We start from the raw sequence: 18,404 nt of genomic DNA, 5'->3' as shown, positions 1-18,404 counted from the left end.
CCTCACCAAGCCCCTTGGCTGCATTTTTGCTCTGTTGGGCCCCCAGTGCTCAAGAGGGACTTTAAAGCAAGGAACGGTGGGCAAATAATTCAAGTGCTAGGCTGGGATTACAGGAGTTTTGCCTCAAAGCCCCTTGTCATGACCATGGGCCAGTTTGATGACTCATTTGTAACCTCACCTAGGTCTACTTAAGTTGGCATCCGTTATTATATACGTCCTGCCCCTGGCACAAGGAAGATCTCTTCTTGGTGGGAATCTCCAGCGGCTGCTACGGTACAAGAAAAAAAGATGGTTTGCAAACAAAAAGGGTGACCCAAGGAAAAGCAGATTCATGGCTTGTGGACGGACTACTAAACAGGGTGTTTCTAACCCTGGCTCTGCTGGGCAATCTTCGCCAAGTCACTTTGCCTCTGTGCCTCAGTTTTTTCATCTGCAAAGTGGGCATAACAATACTGACTTCTCCTCAAATGCTTTCAGATCTACTGATGGAAACTGCTGTAAAGAAGCTGGGTATTCTTTTTGCTGCTTTACAGGAAACAGAAGCATGAGCATGCTTAATCTTGCATGCTTCTTGACCATAGGAATAGCAAGCTTCATTGCACACAGCAATGTACATAAAGGCGACATTCTCAGCCTCCAAAACTACCAGTAATAGAAACGGTTGCTGGTGCTTAACAAAGAGCACCCTGCTCCCAAATGCTACTCAGACATTTGAGTGAGAGAAAACAAGCAAACAAGATGACATAGGGGCTTAAACAGCTTGAATACAAATCTCTCCTAGTTCCTTGGGTTTAGATTTATTGCTACTTGGGGACAGACCAGTCCTCCTTGATTCAGCATCTTCAAGGAAAAAGAGAGACCCACATTTCCCACCCATAGGAAGATCAGCAGCTGTTAAAGCTCACCATAAAATAGTGCCATTGCTCTAGCCGTGGAAACCTGGCTTGGAAGTTCAATTTATGCTGATGACCCACCAGGGACCTCCAGCATCTGAAGCAGTGGTGCTCAACCTGCAGTCCACAGGCCAGATCCAGCCCCTGAAGTGACTGGATCCATCTTTTCCCCATCCCTTTCCCAGGCAGATCCCCTGCAGAGCCTAGAGATAAATTTGTCTCCCTTCCCTCCCTGACAATGGCAGTCACCTTTCTCCACTCTCTCCTACCCCCAGGCCCCTATCGGACGGAAGTGGTGGCCTGCAGTGCAGCAAGTACCAGTCCACTACTCTGAAAACTAGAGCTCCACTGATGTAAAGTACCAAATTCCTGTGACTTGCATTAAAACAGCAATTTCAATCACAGTCACAGCCTGCTCTCCCATGGGCAGGTGAGCCACACAAAGGCACCCTACTGCATTTGCCCAATTTGCATGGCACAATTGGAGCCCAAAAGGTCCCAGCCTCAAGTTAGGTCACCTCTAATGCTGACTGACCCTCGCTCACCTGACCGATGGTGTTTCCACTTCAATGGCATGTGTTCTCACCAGGGGAACTTCCTTTCAGACAGCTGGGCTGCTGGAGAGGCAGTAGAAAGGGGTGATCTGCGCATGGAGCATCGGCCCCAGGTTTCACAGCAGGAGTTTCATGCAAGATTAAATCATCTCATGTCTTGGAAATCCATGAAGAGGGTTAGAACAGCTGAGCCACCAAGACAGATGGGGACAGCTGAGATCACAGGTGAGCACAACTTTTATGGCACCTAAATAACCAATGACATTGCCAAGCCATAACTAAGGCACTAAATAAAATGCATTGCCGGTGAGGTCATTAATGCCCTATTATTTTTAATTTGAACTCTTTACCTTCGCCTTCCCCCAGTGCCGAGTCAGCTCCTTCCACTGGCACCTTAATGTCCCCCCATTTGAGAGATTGATTGGCACTCTCAGAGGACCGGGTCCAGCGCCTGGGATTGTTCCCAGCCTAGACGGAACAAAGTCTAGCAGCTTGTACAGGGGATCTGGAAGTTAGGATCTCCTGGGATGTAGCTCAAGTGGTTTGGTCCAGTGGTTCAAAGCAGACAGCTAGGAGTCAGGACTCCTGGGTTCTGTTCTCTGGATCGTGAAAGTGCGGCCAATTGCTTAGAGCAGTGATTCTGAACCAGGGAGCGGTAGCACCCTCAGGGTGCCTTGAAATCCTTTCAAAGGTGCTGCAGCGTGCCATGCAATGTTAGCACCATTGGGTATGCAAACATGATTCTCAAGATAAACCCAGAGATTTCACATAGAAATCCATAGTGTTAAAACCATGCTGACCTGCTGTGGTCTTTCTGAGTTTGCAACAGGAAAGAATCGCTCACCATTTTTCTGTAGACAAAAGTTAAGCAAAAATTAAGAACTGGCATTTTCTGTGAGCTGCCTTGAGTCTAAAAAATGTTGAGAACCACTGGCTTAGAGCAAAGCAGTGAGGCAGGATCCCTGAGTTTAGCTCCTGATCTGGGAAAAGAAAGTGGGGCTGGGAGGCAGTGCTCTGGACAGTGAGAGGGCAGGAGGCTGACTCATTCAGAGCAGTGGTTGCAAGAGGAAATTCCTGCGGGTTCTGGTGGAAGGTGGAATCTCATGGCCCCAGGTGCTCCCAGAAGACACGGGTTTCTGGAGAAACCTTGTCATATTATGGATGTACTGAGCTGTGTGTTCCCCTTGGCTTGAGCATCACAGCAGCACTCGCCCATGCTCTCCATCTAGAGCTCTGCAGTGGACCTGACTGGATATCACTTGCAAAGTGCTTTACCACGATGAAGAATGAGATGTCATAATGTCATCACACACCACACACATGATGTCAGCTCCAGAAAGGAGAAAAGAAAAAGCTGAGAGAAGAGAGACACGCTGTGCTGCTTATCACCTTCCGGGCAGGTCACCAACAGCGTTTCAACAGCCAGGGAAGAGCCCAGTTGCAGGAGCAGAGTCTCCCTCCCAGCACCACAGCAGACACACGGATCAAACAGGAGCTGTCCGCATGCATGTCTAGTCAACACCTTTTTATTAAAAATTATTACAAAAAGGAACAGGTTACAATACTTACAGACAACCCCAAAATCTAGTCACTTTATACCTTTGCTTTTACAGTGTTACAGCGTCCAATACGTTCCAGAGTGCACTGCTGACTGGGGGAACTGCTGTGCCAACCAGTTCAGCTGCACAGGCATCCACAGGCCACGGCGCTGCCTTCTGGGAAGGGGTGGGAGCGAGCACACGGGATGGGGTGGGGATGGTGCAAGTTACAATGCATTTGTCCTACAAAAGGCTTGAACTGAAGCAGTTTGTCGATGGCGGGCACCTGGTGGCTGCTACAGGAAAGGGATTTACAGTGGGCTTCAACAAGATGTATGAAGTCAGGTGAAATGTGCATATCTCCCTTTCGCTAATACCTAGATGAGAGGTATATGACACCCTCCTGCCAACACAGCCAAGCAACTGCATTTTAGACATTCAAGGACTTGATTTACCCCATGACAGGCCACAGAAAAAGGTGGGGAAAGTGGAAGCTATTCATCCATTTCCACTGGCAGAAACCTGGTTGAAGCCATCCTTCCTAAGGGGAAGAGGGCAGAGTAATCAGTCCTCTAGCCCTCTGGAGGGACATGCGGACACCTGGGAAGCTGGACCTGTGCCCTCTCATGGGCTGTGTGAGCCTTATCTTACTCGCCCAGCTTGGGGGGCTGGATGAGAAATCATGCAACATGTGTGTCCTAAACCCCTTTCTGCACTGGAAAAAACAGGGGTGTCATCCTCCCTGGGGAAGGGGGAGGTGAAAAAAACAGAGATGTGGTTTTTCATTAACAACCTGAAGGGAAAGTGAAATGGTAAAGAAAATCCTGAAGGCAAGAGCCAGCTTTGAAACCAAACACTGCTTCCCAGCCTCACTTCTGAGCTTAGTGCAGCTTGTTTCAGTTCCAGGGGGGCTGTAGGCTTGCCTCCCCTTTCTCTGGCTTTAGAGCAATATGCTCCTGTCTACAGCTGGGTTGCCAGCTTCTCCCTGGAATTAGACCAAGCCTTGTAACATCCTGTGCTAACCTTTGACAAGGGAATGCTCAGCAGCAATAAATACAGGCTAAACTGGAAGCTTAAATTACTGCATTTGCTGTGGGGAGGGGAGGAGGAGCAAAGAACTATGTTCTTCATTAGGAAATGCCAAATTGTCTCCCCCACCAACCAAGCAGCTGAGAGCACAAGATCAGCATTGCTAAAAGCAAGTTACTGCCCAGTGTCTCAGGTGTGGTATCAGCAAGGAGTGGGGGGAAAAGGATCAGAGGTCATCTGCTGACCCATTCACATCCATGCCCAACAAAACCCAGTAAGAACAAAATTCAGCAACTCAAAGTACTTGGCAAAGAAAGTGTAGTTTGCTGGGGCACAGTATATTAGCAATGGGGCACACTAGTGCTGCTAACTGTGCCGTCAGGCAGGGAGTGAGTCTGGTGCCTAGCACTCAAAAGAAATGAGGGCCACTTTCTAGGGGCAACAATGCAAACTGAGAACCAGCTTCACTCTGACACTTTCCCAGTTGGAGGGAGCAGAGAGGAGGGATACAGTAGATGCAAGATGGCTGGCAGTTTGGGGAAGCTGCAGGGTCACCAGGTCTGTCGGGAGGCAGTAATCCACGAACAGGCATTTACTGAATTCAAAGTAGTGATATACTTTCCAGGGGCAGAAGCGTCTTTCCCCCTCTGCGGTGGTACACAGCTCATCCTTCACATCTGCCACCCTGTGGTTTAGGAAGGGGAGCAGTTCAGCAGGATGCATTGCTGTAATGCATGGTACCACGCTGTCACCTGACCACGGAGCTGCTCCACCTTCGCTGGGACCATAGGTTAAGGCTCAAATTGGTCAGCACTGGAGGAAAAGCCCTGGGCATGTACATAGGGGTTCCTCACCCTACAGTACACCCACTGGAGTGGAGAGGCCTGGAACAAACCAAACACATGTAGGATAAGCAGCTTCCCATTCTGTTTGGTGTCATTTCACCAGTCAAGGGGATGCTATTATTAAGGCTATCTTCTGCCCTCCCAAAACCCAATGACATCTGGGTTCTGTTGCTGCTCCGACCTCAGCTAGGAGCAAAAAAGATTTGGCGTTGAGACAAGGACTTTCTCCCAGGCTTGGTTGATCCCCAATACAAACAAAACTAAAAAGGAGCATCGTCAACATGCTACACAAAAAAAGTCGGAGCACCACAGCCTCTATTACCCAAACTGCCGCCTTAGCATCATCATTCATAACTGCATAATATATATACCGAGACATCACAGAAACATGTTTATGCAAAGGGGGACAGATAGAGAAGAGATACAACTGTGGGTATTTAAAAACCCAATTTGTGTAAACCAGTTTTAATAAAAACATTATTTTCACCTATTGCTTTAACCTTGCTAAAGTCAGCACAAACCGCCCGCAGAAGAGATCTGTCTGCAGGGAGCCCCTGATGTTTGCATATTCAGTAACAAGCAATCCTAGCAGCATCCAGCTCTTCCTTTGAGCCCCCGAGCCTCACTCCTGACGCACAAGCATGACCAAGACTCTGGCAAACCGTTGTGGAGGGGGCGGGGTGAGCAGAGGGGGTCAATTGACACCGTCATACCACGGCACCCAGAGGATGTAAAAGAAGGGGTGTTTGCCAGATATCACAAAGGCATCAATGACAGAATACAAACTGCCCCCTAACAGTGCACCCCACCTCAACAAGTGCCTCCTGCCTTGACAGCCATACACTATACTATGGCCTCAGACCTTTCCTTGCTATCCTATCCACCTCCTGCTGATCACAAAAATGGGTTGTGTAAGAGCCAGCAGCCATGGACTCCCCTTGCTGTCTGGGGAGTGTGGACACTTGTGGCTTTTACACCTTCCAGTTTGCTGGTCATCCATCTGAGATCCACACTGAGACCTGCATTTGTTAGGACGATCTGTGGGGCTACCGCCATTCAAGGAAAGCCAACCCCCTTCCCTCCTCCGAGCCAAGCTGTTCTACTTCACTGCCTTTCAGAGACAGCGTCTCCTCTCACGCTGGCGTTCTCCTTTGCAGTGGGTCTTTGCTCTAGCCCCCCTCTGGCTGACCCGATTCTCCATTCACCACCTTCTCCACAGATCACATAGCATCACCTGTTTCACAGCCTCCCTTGGTCTGTTTCCCCATCCTCCAGCTACTGATTGCCTCAATACTTGGAGGCAAAAGCTGTGCAACTCTCCAAATAAGTTAGAAACAAGAAAAAGTGATCTACACATCACAGAAAGGTACTGTCAGCTGTATCCAATGGGCCTCTAAAAGCTTCTCCTACGGAATAAGGAGGCTTTCTAGTTATACTACTCAAAGCTGCCTTGCTGTGCCCACAAGGCAACTACTGCCTCACAGAACATCCCTCTGGTGAAGCCGAGAGGATCAAAGAGCCACTACCTGGACATGTGAACCCTGCAAGCAGTGCCCCCATGCCCTTCCACTGTGCCAGCAGCAGTCTCTAAGTTTCATAGATACCTACAAGTGCACAGGGGAATCTGGGATATGCATGCTGCTGGGTACAGGTGAACAGTGTTACTCTGAGCATTTATTGCACTGCTTCAAAGAGGTGAAGGAGGAACAGGAGAAAGAGCACGAGTCATCGCTTCACTTTCGCATCTTCTTTGATCTTCCAGATCATCAGCTCCATGCAAGCTCTGGCATCCTCACTGGAGTCGTGCCCTTCCACTGGGAATGAAAAACAAATGCTTCAGGACACAGAAGGGAGAGGCTCCCTAGCCTATGCCCCAACGCACAGACTCTGGAGTACGTGCAAGTAGTTCAGTTTATACTGGACAGTAGAAAGGGGAATTGTGAGTTTGCGGACTCAGAATTCCCCGCTGTTACCCCACAAGCATCATTACAAATCATCCCCACACAGGCTGTGGTATCAAGGATGTTGCAGAGAAACAAAGCTGTGGAGTGCCAGTTCTTCTGCACTAAGTCAAGCAGATCCCTGCAGCCTGCTATGCCGGGCACCAAGTTTCACACATAGGCCTCAGGGGCTGTCTCCCAGGGAAGGCACAAACACAGCACAGGGATGGTGCTGGTCCTGGGAATTTCTGCTCTCAGACAGACCAGCAGGGACCCACCTCTAACAGAATGGAGTGTCAGCCAAACTCCCCAGGTCAGCAGCAATGCCTGTTTGCTATACCTCTCAATAGTTATCACTAGCCTGAAGCCTTTGGAAATGTCTGTAAGCAGGGACTTCAACTATGAGTTTGTACAGTAGTTACCAAAACAGAGGCCCAAATGCAGATACTACTGTCAAATATCAGGTAAAAGGAAGCATGGGTGGAGCAGAAGGGCAGAGGGATAGGCAGGAACAGAGAGACCTGGCACCTAGGTGGAATTAGCCAGGAAATCAAGGCTATCACATCCCCCCACTCCCTGCAGTCTCACCATTGTCCTGGATGATGCGCTTGAGGTAGTCTGCCATCAGCGTCCGAAGCGCTCGTTTGTAAGGCATGCCCAGTCGGTGGGGAAAGACGACCGATGTATCCACCACTGTGCAATGGATAAACTGGAGAGAGGGAAAAAATATGCGGTTGTTTGCTCTCCTCTAAGTGCCATGAACAAGGATTAAAGCAGCACTTTGCTCAGCCTTCAGCTCCTTAAGTGACATCACCACAAAGCTCCCACCAAGCCAGTTTTACAGGAGGTTACCCCTTCCCAGTACACACACACCTGCTCCCGGTTCTGTGCTTTGCAACACACCTGCCCAAAGAAAAATGCATACATCGCTGCAAAAATTCAAAGCTGCTTAAATCCAATTTCCCTTCAGACAGCAAAACTCTACCATAAGAACAGACGGGCTAGTCCACTTAGAGCTGGGCCCACCATGGTAATGATCTGACATGAAATGCAAGAGTATTTAACCCGTGGCATGCCACAACTCCATGAAAACAGATTTTGTCTCTTTGATATACAGAGACATTGGTTTCTAAGATGTCACTGGCTCTTTGAAAGAGAATCACTGGCACTTCAAACTAAAATGAATGGCCGTACCCATTCGCAGAGAGAACATGGGTGGAAAGAGGGTTTTTTTTTTCCAAATCTAAGGCAATGATTTTGGTCTAGTCATTTTTAGTGATCACTAGGCTACAAACAGTAGATGGGCCCTGAGAAAAGGAAGATTAGAGGAAAGATCAAGGATCCTTACAACAGTTCAACAATTACCTTCCTAAGTACAAATCACTATTGTAGTACGCTGCCTCATGGAAACTGCAATTTGGAGAACTGATGTCCCCATCTTTCCCTATAGGCCAACATCCCTTACTAAACTATATTTCTCAAGGTCTTATGCATTCCCCTCTCTGACTGAATGGCCGGTGGCATCACAGGAGTCCTGGACTTTTCCCAAATTTCTGATTTCTGCGACAGCTCCAGCCTGACCGAAGACAACGATCGTCTGTAGTTAATGTTGGATGAAACAGGGTAAATAGATCTTATGCTTCAGGTTGCAAACAAATCAACATGAAGGTGAGAGTTGCCTCCTAGTCGCATGCAATAATGTTCATTTGTTAGGCACAGAATGGTAGCAAGGGATTCACCCTCCAGTACTAGGCACTGCTGGAGACAGGATAATGAGTAGATAGTCAAGAGGTTCAGTCCAGCATGATCTGTCATGCTCTGGCCCAAGTGCATTTAGAACAGTACGGGCTTACATTTGCTATGCACTTGACAGCCCTGAGATGGAGGTTAATTTGTGCAACTGGCCATAGGGGCAGTCCCATGACACAGGATGACTCAGGCAGGACTTCTGACTTGTCAGCCTCCCATCTGTCCCCTACTTCTCCTAGGTACCAGCTAATGTTGCATGACAACTTGCAACTAACTTGTTAATAGTTTCCTAGCTGAGCTATGTAAATGCTATAGAACAGCTGCAGCTTAATCGAAACAACCTGCTGCGCTCTTTGAAGTGTAAAACTGCCAAGCATTATAGATAATCTCCTCTCCAGTGCAGACTCGCCTGGCATCAGCCCAAGAAGAACAATAATTACTGATGTAGATCAGGGAGACTGAAGAAACAGGATAATATAGCTTTAAATATAAGACTCAAATGCTACTGCTATTTGAAGCTTGCCATAGCCATTAGCACGATGTCGTCTTTACTGCTACAGCCTTCAGAGATTATGACTTTACACTGTCTGTGCTGACCATAATGCTCTGCTATATTGCTTTTGGGTTAGTTCTCTTGGCAGCTTCTGTGATGCTAAAAGAAAATAATGACTTTAAGGGGCCAGCACAGCCATAATGTGCTGACGAAACAGTAAATAATTTTTTTATTATGATTATTAATTCCTTGAGATCCTGGAATGGAGGCTGCTATAGGAAGGCAAAGCATTTTGCAGATATTAACATGCTAATGATTCCCAGCACCCCTCTGGTTACCTCTTTATCAAATAAAGTAACATAGATAAAGAAAGTGTGAAGAATGGAACTGAACTGCAGGTTGGACCGAAGTTCAACTGCTGCCCTGCCAGACTTCCTCTGTGTCCTTGGACAAGCCAGTCTCTCTCTGTCTCCCATTTATACAATAGAGATAACAGGGGGTGTGCAAGGCAAAATACATTAAAGACGCTGAGGCATCAAGACACTAGGATAATGAGGGCCAGAGAAGGCAAGGACGTTTTGTGATATCTTTTACTGGACTAACTGTATAGCTGGTAAAAGTTGTTGGGCAAGTTTTCTAGCATCAAGTGCCCTTCTTCAGGTCAGATAAAGGATCAGATAAAGCACCTAGGATAAGTAGATTAAAATGACTTGCTTAAAGTTACACAGCAAATCAACAGAAACCTGGAGACAGAGCCCCAGAACCTTAACTTCTAGTCTTCTCCAGCCATACACCCATTTTTGGTCAAAAAATTCATTCTTGGTTTAAAGGGACAGACCCAGATGACCTCCAGCGTGGTTACATTGCAGACCTCTCTATAGGTAAGATGATGGTCCTCTTACATGGTTCCCACAATCCGTTTTCTCTGCTGAGTACACCGAAGACACCATTCAGTGCCAAAGGCAATGGCAGGTTTTTTCTTTACAACGGTGACAGCTTCCAAATTACACTTGACAGGAGGGACTTAGTGGCAAATGACTTTTGGAGAATACCAACAATCATTTGGCTTTGTATTCCAACTCATTAGACTACACTCCAAAATTGCCTCACGATAAATCAACCTCAAGACAAATCCATTTGGTGGGGAATTAAAAGATATCATTTGTTACAAGTCAGGAGTCATATGAGAAGCTGCTCCTATCCCTCTTGTACCTGCTGAGCCATTCATCAACCTCCAGCTAGTTCAGACAAGGATCCAGTGCAATCTTTTCCCTCAAAGAAAAAAATTCCAACCCATCTCCACATTTATTTAAAAAAAAAAAAAGACAGATTAGGCATATAGTGGTAGGAAAGAAAATCAGATGAAGTTGTAAATTCAGATTAAAGGAAAGGGTGGGACGGAAAGGGTTTGTTACCTTTAGTGCAAATAAGTCACTTTCCAAGCTGTGCCCTATCAAAATAGTGTCTGCACTGAACATGTTCAGTAGAACAGCCTGGACATCCCGAAGAGTAATGCTTGTGTTTGCCAGGTCCTCTTCCGTCACACCTGAAAACCTGCCATGCAAAAAAAAAGGGCATTTTCTTCAGTAGAGAGAAAAGCCTTCCACTTAATAGACACTCCATAGCACTTAGGGCAAGGAACGCTTTATAGCATCAGAGGTCACACTGAAGACAAAGCTATTAGCAGGCAAACCCAATCATTCGTATTTAGAGCATCAAAAGGCGGCTCGCACACCATGTTATGTCTCCACCTATTAATGCTTCTATTGGCTGGAATATTTTAGTAGGACTGCTTCTCCATTACAATATGAACCACTGAAAGCTACACTTCAGCAGCTAGCACAGTATTTAGCACAGCAAAAAAATTCCTGGACTCAAAGGGAACCCTTTATGCCCTCCACACAGGAAGGCTACCAAATTTGCAGTAGAAGGTTTTTAAGGCTTCAAATTCTAATAGCCATCTATTGGCTAAAGATATGGCAAATGCAGCTGCTGGTAAGGAAAGGCCAGGGTACCCCATTAGTACCCCATTATCACTTAGCCAGCAAACCAAGAAGCAGTGCTGACAGGCTAAGGGAGGGCAGCCATAAAGACAACCTGCCCTTTTTTATTTAAAAATCTCCCCAATAAGCAAAGTGAAATAACACCTTAATGGCTCTGGCCATACTCCAGCCACCCAGGAAAAGAGCTATTCTTACCTGGTGTTGTAGTCCACCACTTTGTTGTCAGGTTTGACAAAGGTGTCATAGACCACTTTCAGGTCAGAGTTGATCACAGTTATTCTCGTCAACTCCAGCCCTTGCTTGGTGTAACACTGTCAAAACCAAACACGACAACAGAGCAGGAAGAAAGGCTTACTTCGCTGGCATGAGCATGGAATCTGAAGTCCATCTCTCAGTATTTACATGACCTCCTATATTCCTCAAGGCAGCAGAGATCTTCTGGATGCTGGCAGCAAAGCTGGCTATAAAACACTGGTGCCCATTAGCCAATTTAACTGCTATTTTTCAAGGATGTTTATCACCTTAAATTCTAATAGCAACTAAAAACGTCTCCAGCCATTCAGTACAAGGTTAAAACATCCTGTGGCCAGGGTATCAAAGCAGTCTAACAAATAATCCAATTCAAAACTAAACATGGCAGTGAAAGAATTTCCATTGAGTTTCTAGGATGCATTGTCCTATAGTGTGGCCTACAGTTGAGGAGTTTGACTATCTGCTCTCTAGAGCTCAGTGTAGAGGAGAGAGGGGGAAGTTAACTATTCAAAGCAGCAAGGTTGGTATTAAGAAGAGTTCCACAGAAGACACCTACAATGTATAACCAACATGTTAAATAAACCTGCTGCATTGCCATCTTGAAGAGGTGTGCTTTTACTAAACAGTTATATCACAACCCTTCTCAAAGGACAGGATCAGAGAGCTCACTATGACAAGAGGCCAGAACATGCCATGCCTGCTGCTGACAGGTAAGACTCCCAACAAAGAGGATGCCAAATGCTACCAAACAAGTTACTACGAACAGCTTTTCCCTGGTAGAAGCTTTCCAGGGTTTGGAGGGAAGCTATTGAGAGGAAACAAACCTCTCCTTCAGTATACTACTGTGAGGTACCCTATATCACCTGCTGCCTGCTGCCAGTCTTACTTCATATGTGTATTCCCTGTTTGGTATTTGGACTCATGGTCCCAGACACCCACCATTTCACAGTCTAACGCAAAGATTCCTGGATAGCCATCAGTAGTAGGCAACTTCTCAAAAGTCTTCACAAAACCGTCAAGGCTCTCCTTCCGCCCATCCTGGACATGTTGCTTTGGAAAGAAAAACACAAGCACAAGTTAGACAAAAGAGTCTGCTTGATATCCCCACACAAGGCAGAAACGAGACCCACAAAATTTACTTTCTAAAGTGGTAGTCATCAAATCTCGGATTCAAATGAGACATGCTCTTTACATTGCCAACATCTAGAAATAGGATTATTGGGTAAAGGTTTCCATCAGAGTGGTATCCAGTGTCAAGGTTATAAAGCAATGAATTCAAACAGTCAGGGTGTCCACACTGTGGAATAAACTCCCTCCAGAGGTGGTGCAGTCACCTACCCTGGAGGTTTTCAAGAGGAGACTGGACAGTCACCTCACTGGGGTCACCTAACCCTAGTTGTCTTCCTGCCTAGAGCTGGAAGGCTGGACCCGATCGATCTGCAAAGTCCCTTCCAGCCCCTAACGATCTATGAAAAACACACAAGAACACTTCTTCTAATGCAACAGTGAGGGCCCACAAGTGCCCATCTGCTTCTATATCATTGGGCATCAGCACATTGGAGAAATGCAGGTATTCTGCAGCACCACGCAGTGCTCTATTGCTAGGAACCTGCCTAATTCGACACAGCTGCCCACTGATTTCGTGGGCAGAACACAGGGGGAAACCATCTTGCCAGGAGCCCCTACCCCCCATCCTGCCCCAGCAGGCTGCCGCAGTACCGTGAGGACTAAAGTGTTCCCTCTGGGGAGCCAGCATTTTAATTTTCAGTAAGTTTTTTTTTCCCCTCCTACCCGCACCCCTCCAGCTCGGCAAGTGGTGCCTCCTGGGAGCCCGGGTGCCATCTGTGGCCAATCGCCGAGCCAAGGAGGCATGGGGGTCCACTTCTGGGGTCACCACTGAGCATGTAGAGAAGCCACCTGCACTCCTGTAGGATGCTCCATGCACCCCAGCATCACAGCATTCATGGGCCATGCCTGCTACCTCAAGGTATGTAGAAAAAACTTTTAAAGCTGTGTCTATGTCCGAATCGCTGATTCTCCGAATCAGCATTGAATCTTCAGATCTGGATTCAGCTGAATTGGATCAGAGACAGTGATCCAAATCAAATTACTGTCCCCTGATTTGGGCTGAATAAGAACAGAATCAAATAGGGCCCGCTTCGCACACCCCTAGTGTGCAGCTTCCAGCTGCTCAGAAGTTGGGAGACCCCCCAATTCAACTCATCCCTCAGATTTTTTCCATGCATTAATTATACTCTTGTCCCATGCATGGATAGCTACTCCATGTCCTCCCTATTATAACTGGATATGTTATGAATAACTTCAAACCTCACTGGTTTAAAATGTTAAACAGATTTGAAACGGTAATGTACAGTTGTACAAGGAAAATCAAGCAACTGCAAATAAAGTTCCCCCACTTCAAAACCAAATCACGTATGGGGGAGGAGAAAAGGGACAGACACAATGACCACATGAGGCTTCAAGAAGTATTCCTGCCTTCCATGCAACATCTACAACTTCTTCTGTACTTCAGAAATTCTTTTCAATTCTTGTCTAAGTAACAATAATTTTAGTTTGAACTATAGCTCTAAGGTCAAAAAGTTTTAGCTCAGAATAGCTATTACAAAGTCAGCAGAAAACACTAAAATGACTACATGGGTATATCCACCCAGTTCTGCTGGCCTCGATAACTTGGTAGGCCTCTGCTTAGCTTAGCTTTCATCCTTACTTTGCCACCTTCATGCCCACAAACATGGCCCCAGTATAAGACCACTGCCATATACCACTGGCCTTATACTTCTCTCCCTTACTCCTCTTTGCCCGAACAAGAAATTAAATTATATCTAGTATTCGGCCGGGTGACAAGGTGTGAAAAGCTCAAAAGCTGAAGAAGGTGCATAAGTGCATGCTAATCAAAGCCAGCTGAGGTTTGATGAGCACAGCAAAGAAAACTTGCTGGTTTGCATAAAGCAAACAATTAAGATGCAGCAGTGCTCCACATTGTAACAGATTAGGTTTTAATAATACAGGTGAGTGAGACGTAACAGAAGTGTAACAATGCAGCCAGGCACCCAGGGCAGGGCAGCTTCTGGCTGCTGCCACACCACATAACTGCATGGCTACAAGAGCAGTTTTTTGGCCATCCCTCACTTCTCTCCCCATCCCCAGTCAGCGTCCAGGGCAGCTGCCTTGGCTGCCACACCCTAGTTACGCTATTGTAATATTCTAACACCCTTTCTACTGCATGATGCTTCAACCATTTCAAAGTAAAAGATTAAACTTGCCTTTTGCTAAAAGTACATCCACAGACATGCATCAGGTTTATCTTACATGGGATGAAGCAGATGGTTGCAAAGACTGGCCACTAGATACCAGCATTTTCCCACTCTTGTCCCTAAACTATGCCTACAGTGTAACGGGAGACAGGTAACAACCTAATTGGTTTGCCGGAAGAGTTGATAGCAAGGAAACACGTGCTTGCCTCTGTATATGGCCCAAAACAGCAGTACAGAATCATGCAGAGAAATTAGGTTTCTATAAACCCGTTCTCATTCCTTCCCCAAGACAGGTACTATGGGCCAGGGCTGGGATTCTGTGTGTACAGTGCATGTGGGGACTGGGGGAAGACAATCTGCCAGTCATCTAAATGAACTAAACAAGTGGAAACAGCATTTTGCTCTCTCTGAAAACTAGAGCCTCAATTCCTGCATCTTGCTCCTCACATGCAAACAGCACCTATAGGTTCCAAGACCACCACCCTCACCCCCGCCCAAGGGCCCCTCTAGATGTTCAGAAAAAGGTGTGATAGGATCTGATGCACAGTCATGTTTCCTGCCATGCCACACATGCACTGCAGGAGGCATGATGGTGGGATTCAGCATCAGGTACTATCATGCCTTTACTTGAATGTACCACACAGTGCCACAGCTGCAAGTCTCCTCAGTTGACAAGGATGGCACCCATGGCAACATCCCATGCACTGCTGCAGCTGGAAGTCCCATCAGCTGAGGGGGCTCCAAGGCACGGGGGCATACCTTCTATATATGCAAATAAAGCTGGATAGAAACCAGCTATAAAGTTGTTGCACATTGTCCAACTCTAATGTGATGGCTGGATGGACCTTTTTATAGCATGATAGTTAATTTGCACGTGTAGCTAGACTAAATTCATTGCACAATTAACCAGTTAATTGCACAATACATGTCACGTATGGTTGGGGCCCAACACATGCCATTTAACATTTCTCCAAGAGGTCTTACTCCATAACACTGCCCATCACAGCAAACAAGTATAGTGACAGTCCCTAGCAAAGATATACTGGGGGACATATACTCCCCTGAAAAATGTTGCCTTTGTGGGCTTGCGGAGAAAGGAACACAGAAAGCTCCCTTTAGACTCTGTATGTGTGTGCGCCCGTTTCCAAGTACTGTTTAATAGTAGCTGAAATGCACCTTTTCAACTTCCTCTTTATCACAGTTATTTTTTATCTCCTTTTTTATCACATCCCAAAAGGAGACTAAATCAGAACTTCTGTGGGGGCTTAGTCCAGGAGAGATTGCCTGGAGTAACTCTGAAGCTATCACAAGGTAACTGTGATGCAGAATTCTCACTGATGTGGTGATACAATTAAAATAATATTTCCTACCAGTTAATAAAGGTGAATAAATTGCAGATGCCTCTCTGAGAAAAGCAATTACAATGTAAACTGTGCACAAGAGGAGAGAGTGACAAACCATGGGGGGGAAAAGAGGGAAAATTGCCATTGAAAAGAAATCTCTCTTGATAACTTACTTTAGCAACCTGGCATCCCGGTGAACCCACAGCTCCTGAACAACAGCTATAATGAGTCTCCCATCCACCTGGCACTGACATAGTAAGAGACAAGAGTCAAACAGTGAAGAAAGGAGCCTTGTCAGCTGCAGAATAAGACTGAGTTCACAATCACAGAGCTGCCTCAGAGAGGCAGTGCAATGAAATACTTTCAGAATTACATGCTAACATTTCCATAACAGCTAAAAGAAAAAAAAAACCCTGAGGATTAAAACCTCAAAGTCTACAGTGTTCAAGCAATTCCCTCCCAACCGCTCTAAAACAGGCTAAATAGCAGGGTACCAGATACATTTTGGAGGCTTGTTACAATTCTGTTTAGCAAACAAGCTTGATAAACAGATGTGTGGATGATGAAGGTTTTTCAGTAATGTAAATTCACTCTGCGTACAGCATATTTTCAAAGCTGAAAGGAAGATTCAGATTAGAGAGATGCCTCACTGGGACATAATTCAAATTTAACATAACTTCGCTAGGCAAGAACTGTGACTTCGTATTATTGGTACAGTGCCTAACAAAGATCCCAATCCCAGCTGGGATGTCTGGGAGCTACAGACAGTATGCATCTCAACAGATTCATACTTTCACCTACTCATCTGCCTTTTAATGGTTACAATCTCTGCACATAATTATAGCACAGGACCCAGTTAGCACACCTTATAGACCGGGGTGGGCAAAATGCAGCCCAGGGGCCGGATGCAACCCACCAGGCTATTCTATCCGGCCCACGGAGCTCCTAAAAAATTTAGAAAATTAATATTAATCTGCCCTGGGCTGCCTGTCATGCGGCCCTCTATGGCTTGCCGAAACTCAGTAAGCAGTCGTCTCCCCAAAATAATTGCCCGCCCCTGCTATAGACTATGATGAGCCTAGTTTTTAGAAAGGAAATTATAGTGGTTCAAGTGCCAACCATCTTGGAAACAAAACCAAGTGCAGTCACGATCACCTCACTGACAGCGAAGAGCTCAATGAGTCACTACAACTCCAGAGTGTAATCATGTTTGAAGTCACCTGACCCAATTTTCGCAAGCCCAGGAGCCATTGACCTAACAGGATAAGTGATACAAGAGAAGACTGGAGAGGTGGTGTTTTGTTTGTGTGTTTTTACCACTGCAGCAAATGGTGTTTCCTGCATGACACCACTTCCCAACACTACCTTTCGCAAACTTTAGACTACTTATTTTGTAATGTGTCACACCACCAAGTGGCAAGCTTATGTACTGCCAATTTGAAGCTGCTGCACACAGTCTTCGTGAATCCCACAACCAAATAATGGCACCAAAAAATAGCTCAAAAAGTACCCGCCTCTGTAACAACCGAAGCTTGATATGGATCAGGTATCAAATGCCAAAAGCATGTTCACCAATTTGCTGCGAAGTCACGGAAGAGTCCCTACCTTTCTGCTTGCGTAACCTTCCCCAGTGATGGAGACACTCCTCTTTGCGAATGCAGTTCCCTGATGCGGAGACCATGTATTCGGTACCACAGCGGCAACATATCCTGCATGAAGCTGATCAAAAGTACAATGAAACAGCTTACTGGAAATTTTGCAATTCATCCAGTTAATAAGACAAGACAAACAACAGGTTACATTTGCTCTGCCCAAAAGAAATACTTTGGTGAAGTACTAGCTAATCTTCCTGAACTGTACATGACTGAAAAAATAGGTTAAGGTTGTATTAATAATCAAATTTAAAATCAAAGGGGAAAAAAAAGACTGAGAACTGCTGTCACTTCAGTACAATGACCTGCACTTAGATGGTCATATGCAGTTAATGTCACCTGAAAAGCAAGCCTATTGGCACGTGCCAAAAAGTTCAAAACCACTTTGGCAACAGGGTGTGACAGAATGGAGGTGGTGTTAGAAGCACATGCAAGTACTGTGACGCTGAAGTGTCCAAAGCTTTACAAATGCTGCACTGATTTTCTTCAAACACTGCTTATTTTTGTCTGTTACAGCTATAAAACAAGTTTTGTTCAAACCTTCTCTATTGCAGCTTTATCGGTTATCAAAGTGCAAAGTCCCAAGTTAAAACAAATAGGGAAAAATAAGATTAGCTCTCCCATCCTGCCCTTATCATTCAAATGGGAAAATGGGCTGAAAACTTACTAAAAACTCACCTTGGGCTAAAGCCACGTTTTAACTCAAGAGCAGTATTTTTGAGAAACTTATACAGTCCTACCTACACAGGGAAGCTATTATGGAATACATTTTAAATTCACATGTTAGCTTCTCGTGTGAGTACTCTTATCACTCTTGTGTGTGGTTTGGCTTAACATT

The 18,404-nt window shown here is 45.9% G+C and overlaps 1 protein-coding gene across 3 annotated transcripts in view; it reads right to left on the bottom strand.

Moving 5' to 3' along the window:
• Positions 1–2,957: 2,957 nt before the first annotated feature.
• Positions 2,958–18,404, bottom strand: part of REXO1 (RNA exonuclease 1 homolog) — a 54,198-nt gene continuing 38,751 nt past the window's right edge. For 2 of the 3 annotated variants that reach the window (XM_019489939.2, XM_014599843.3), the window contains exons 10-16: positions 17,520–17,633; positions 16,088–16,161; positions 12,236–12,346; positions 11,240–11,355; positions 10,457–10,595; positions 7,388–7,508; positions 2,958–6,673 (exon numbers count right to left, since the gene is read on the bottom strand). In XM_019489939.2, coding sequence (XP_019345484.1) covers positions 6,585–6,673; positions 7,388–7,508; positions 10,457–10,595; positions 11,240–11,355; positions 12,236–12,346; positions 16,088–16,161; positions 17,520–17,633 — 764 coding nt within the window. In that variant the 3' untranslated portion in view covers positions 2,958–6,584. Of the gene's footprint in view, positions 6,674–7,387; positions 7,509–10,456; positions 10,596–11,239; positions 11,356–12,235; positions 12,347–16,087; positions 16,162–17,519; positions 17,634–18,404 lie in introns of those variants that run through there. The other variant, XM_019489940.2, reaches the window with a different exon arrangement.

This window comes from Alligator mississippiensis, chromosome 16, assembly GCF_030867095.1.
Source record: "Alligator mississippiensis isolate rAllMis1 chromosome 16, rAllMis1, whole genome shotgun sequence".
Taxonomy (NCBI): Eukaryota; Metazoa; Chordata; order Crocodylia; family Alligatoridae; genus Alligator; species Alligator mississippiensis.
Note: the sequence above shows the minus strand (reverse complement) of the source record. Positions and strands in the feature narration are given on the sequence as shown.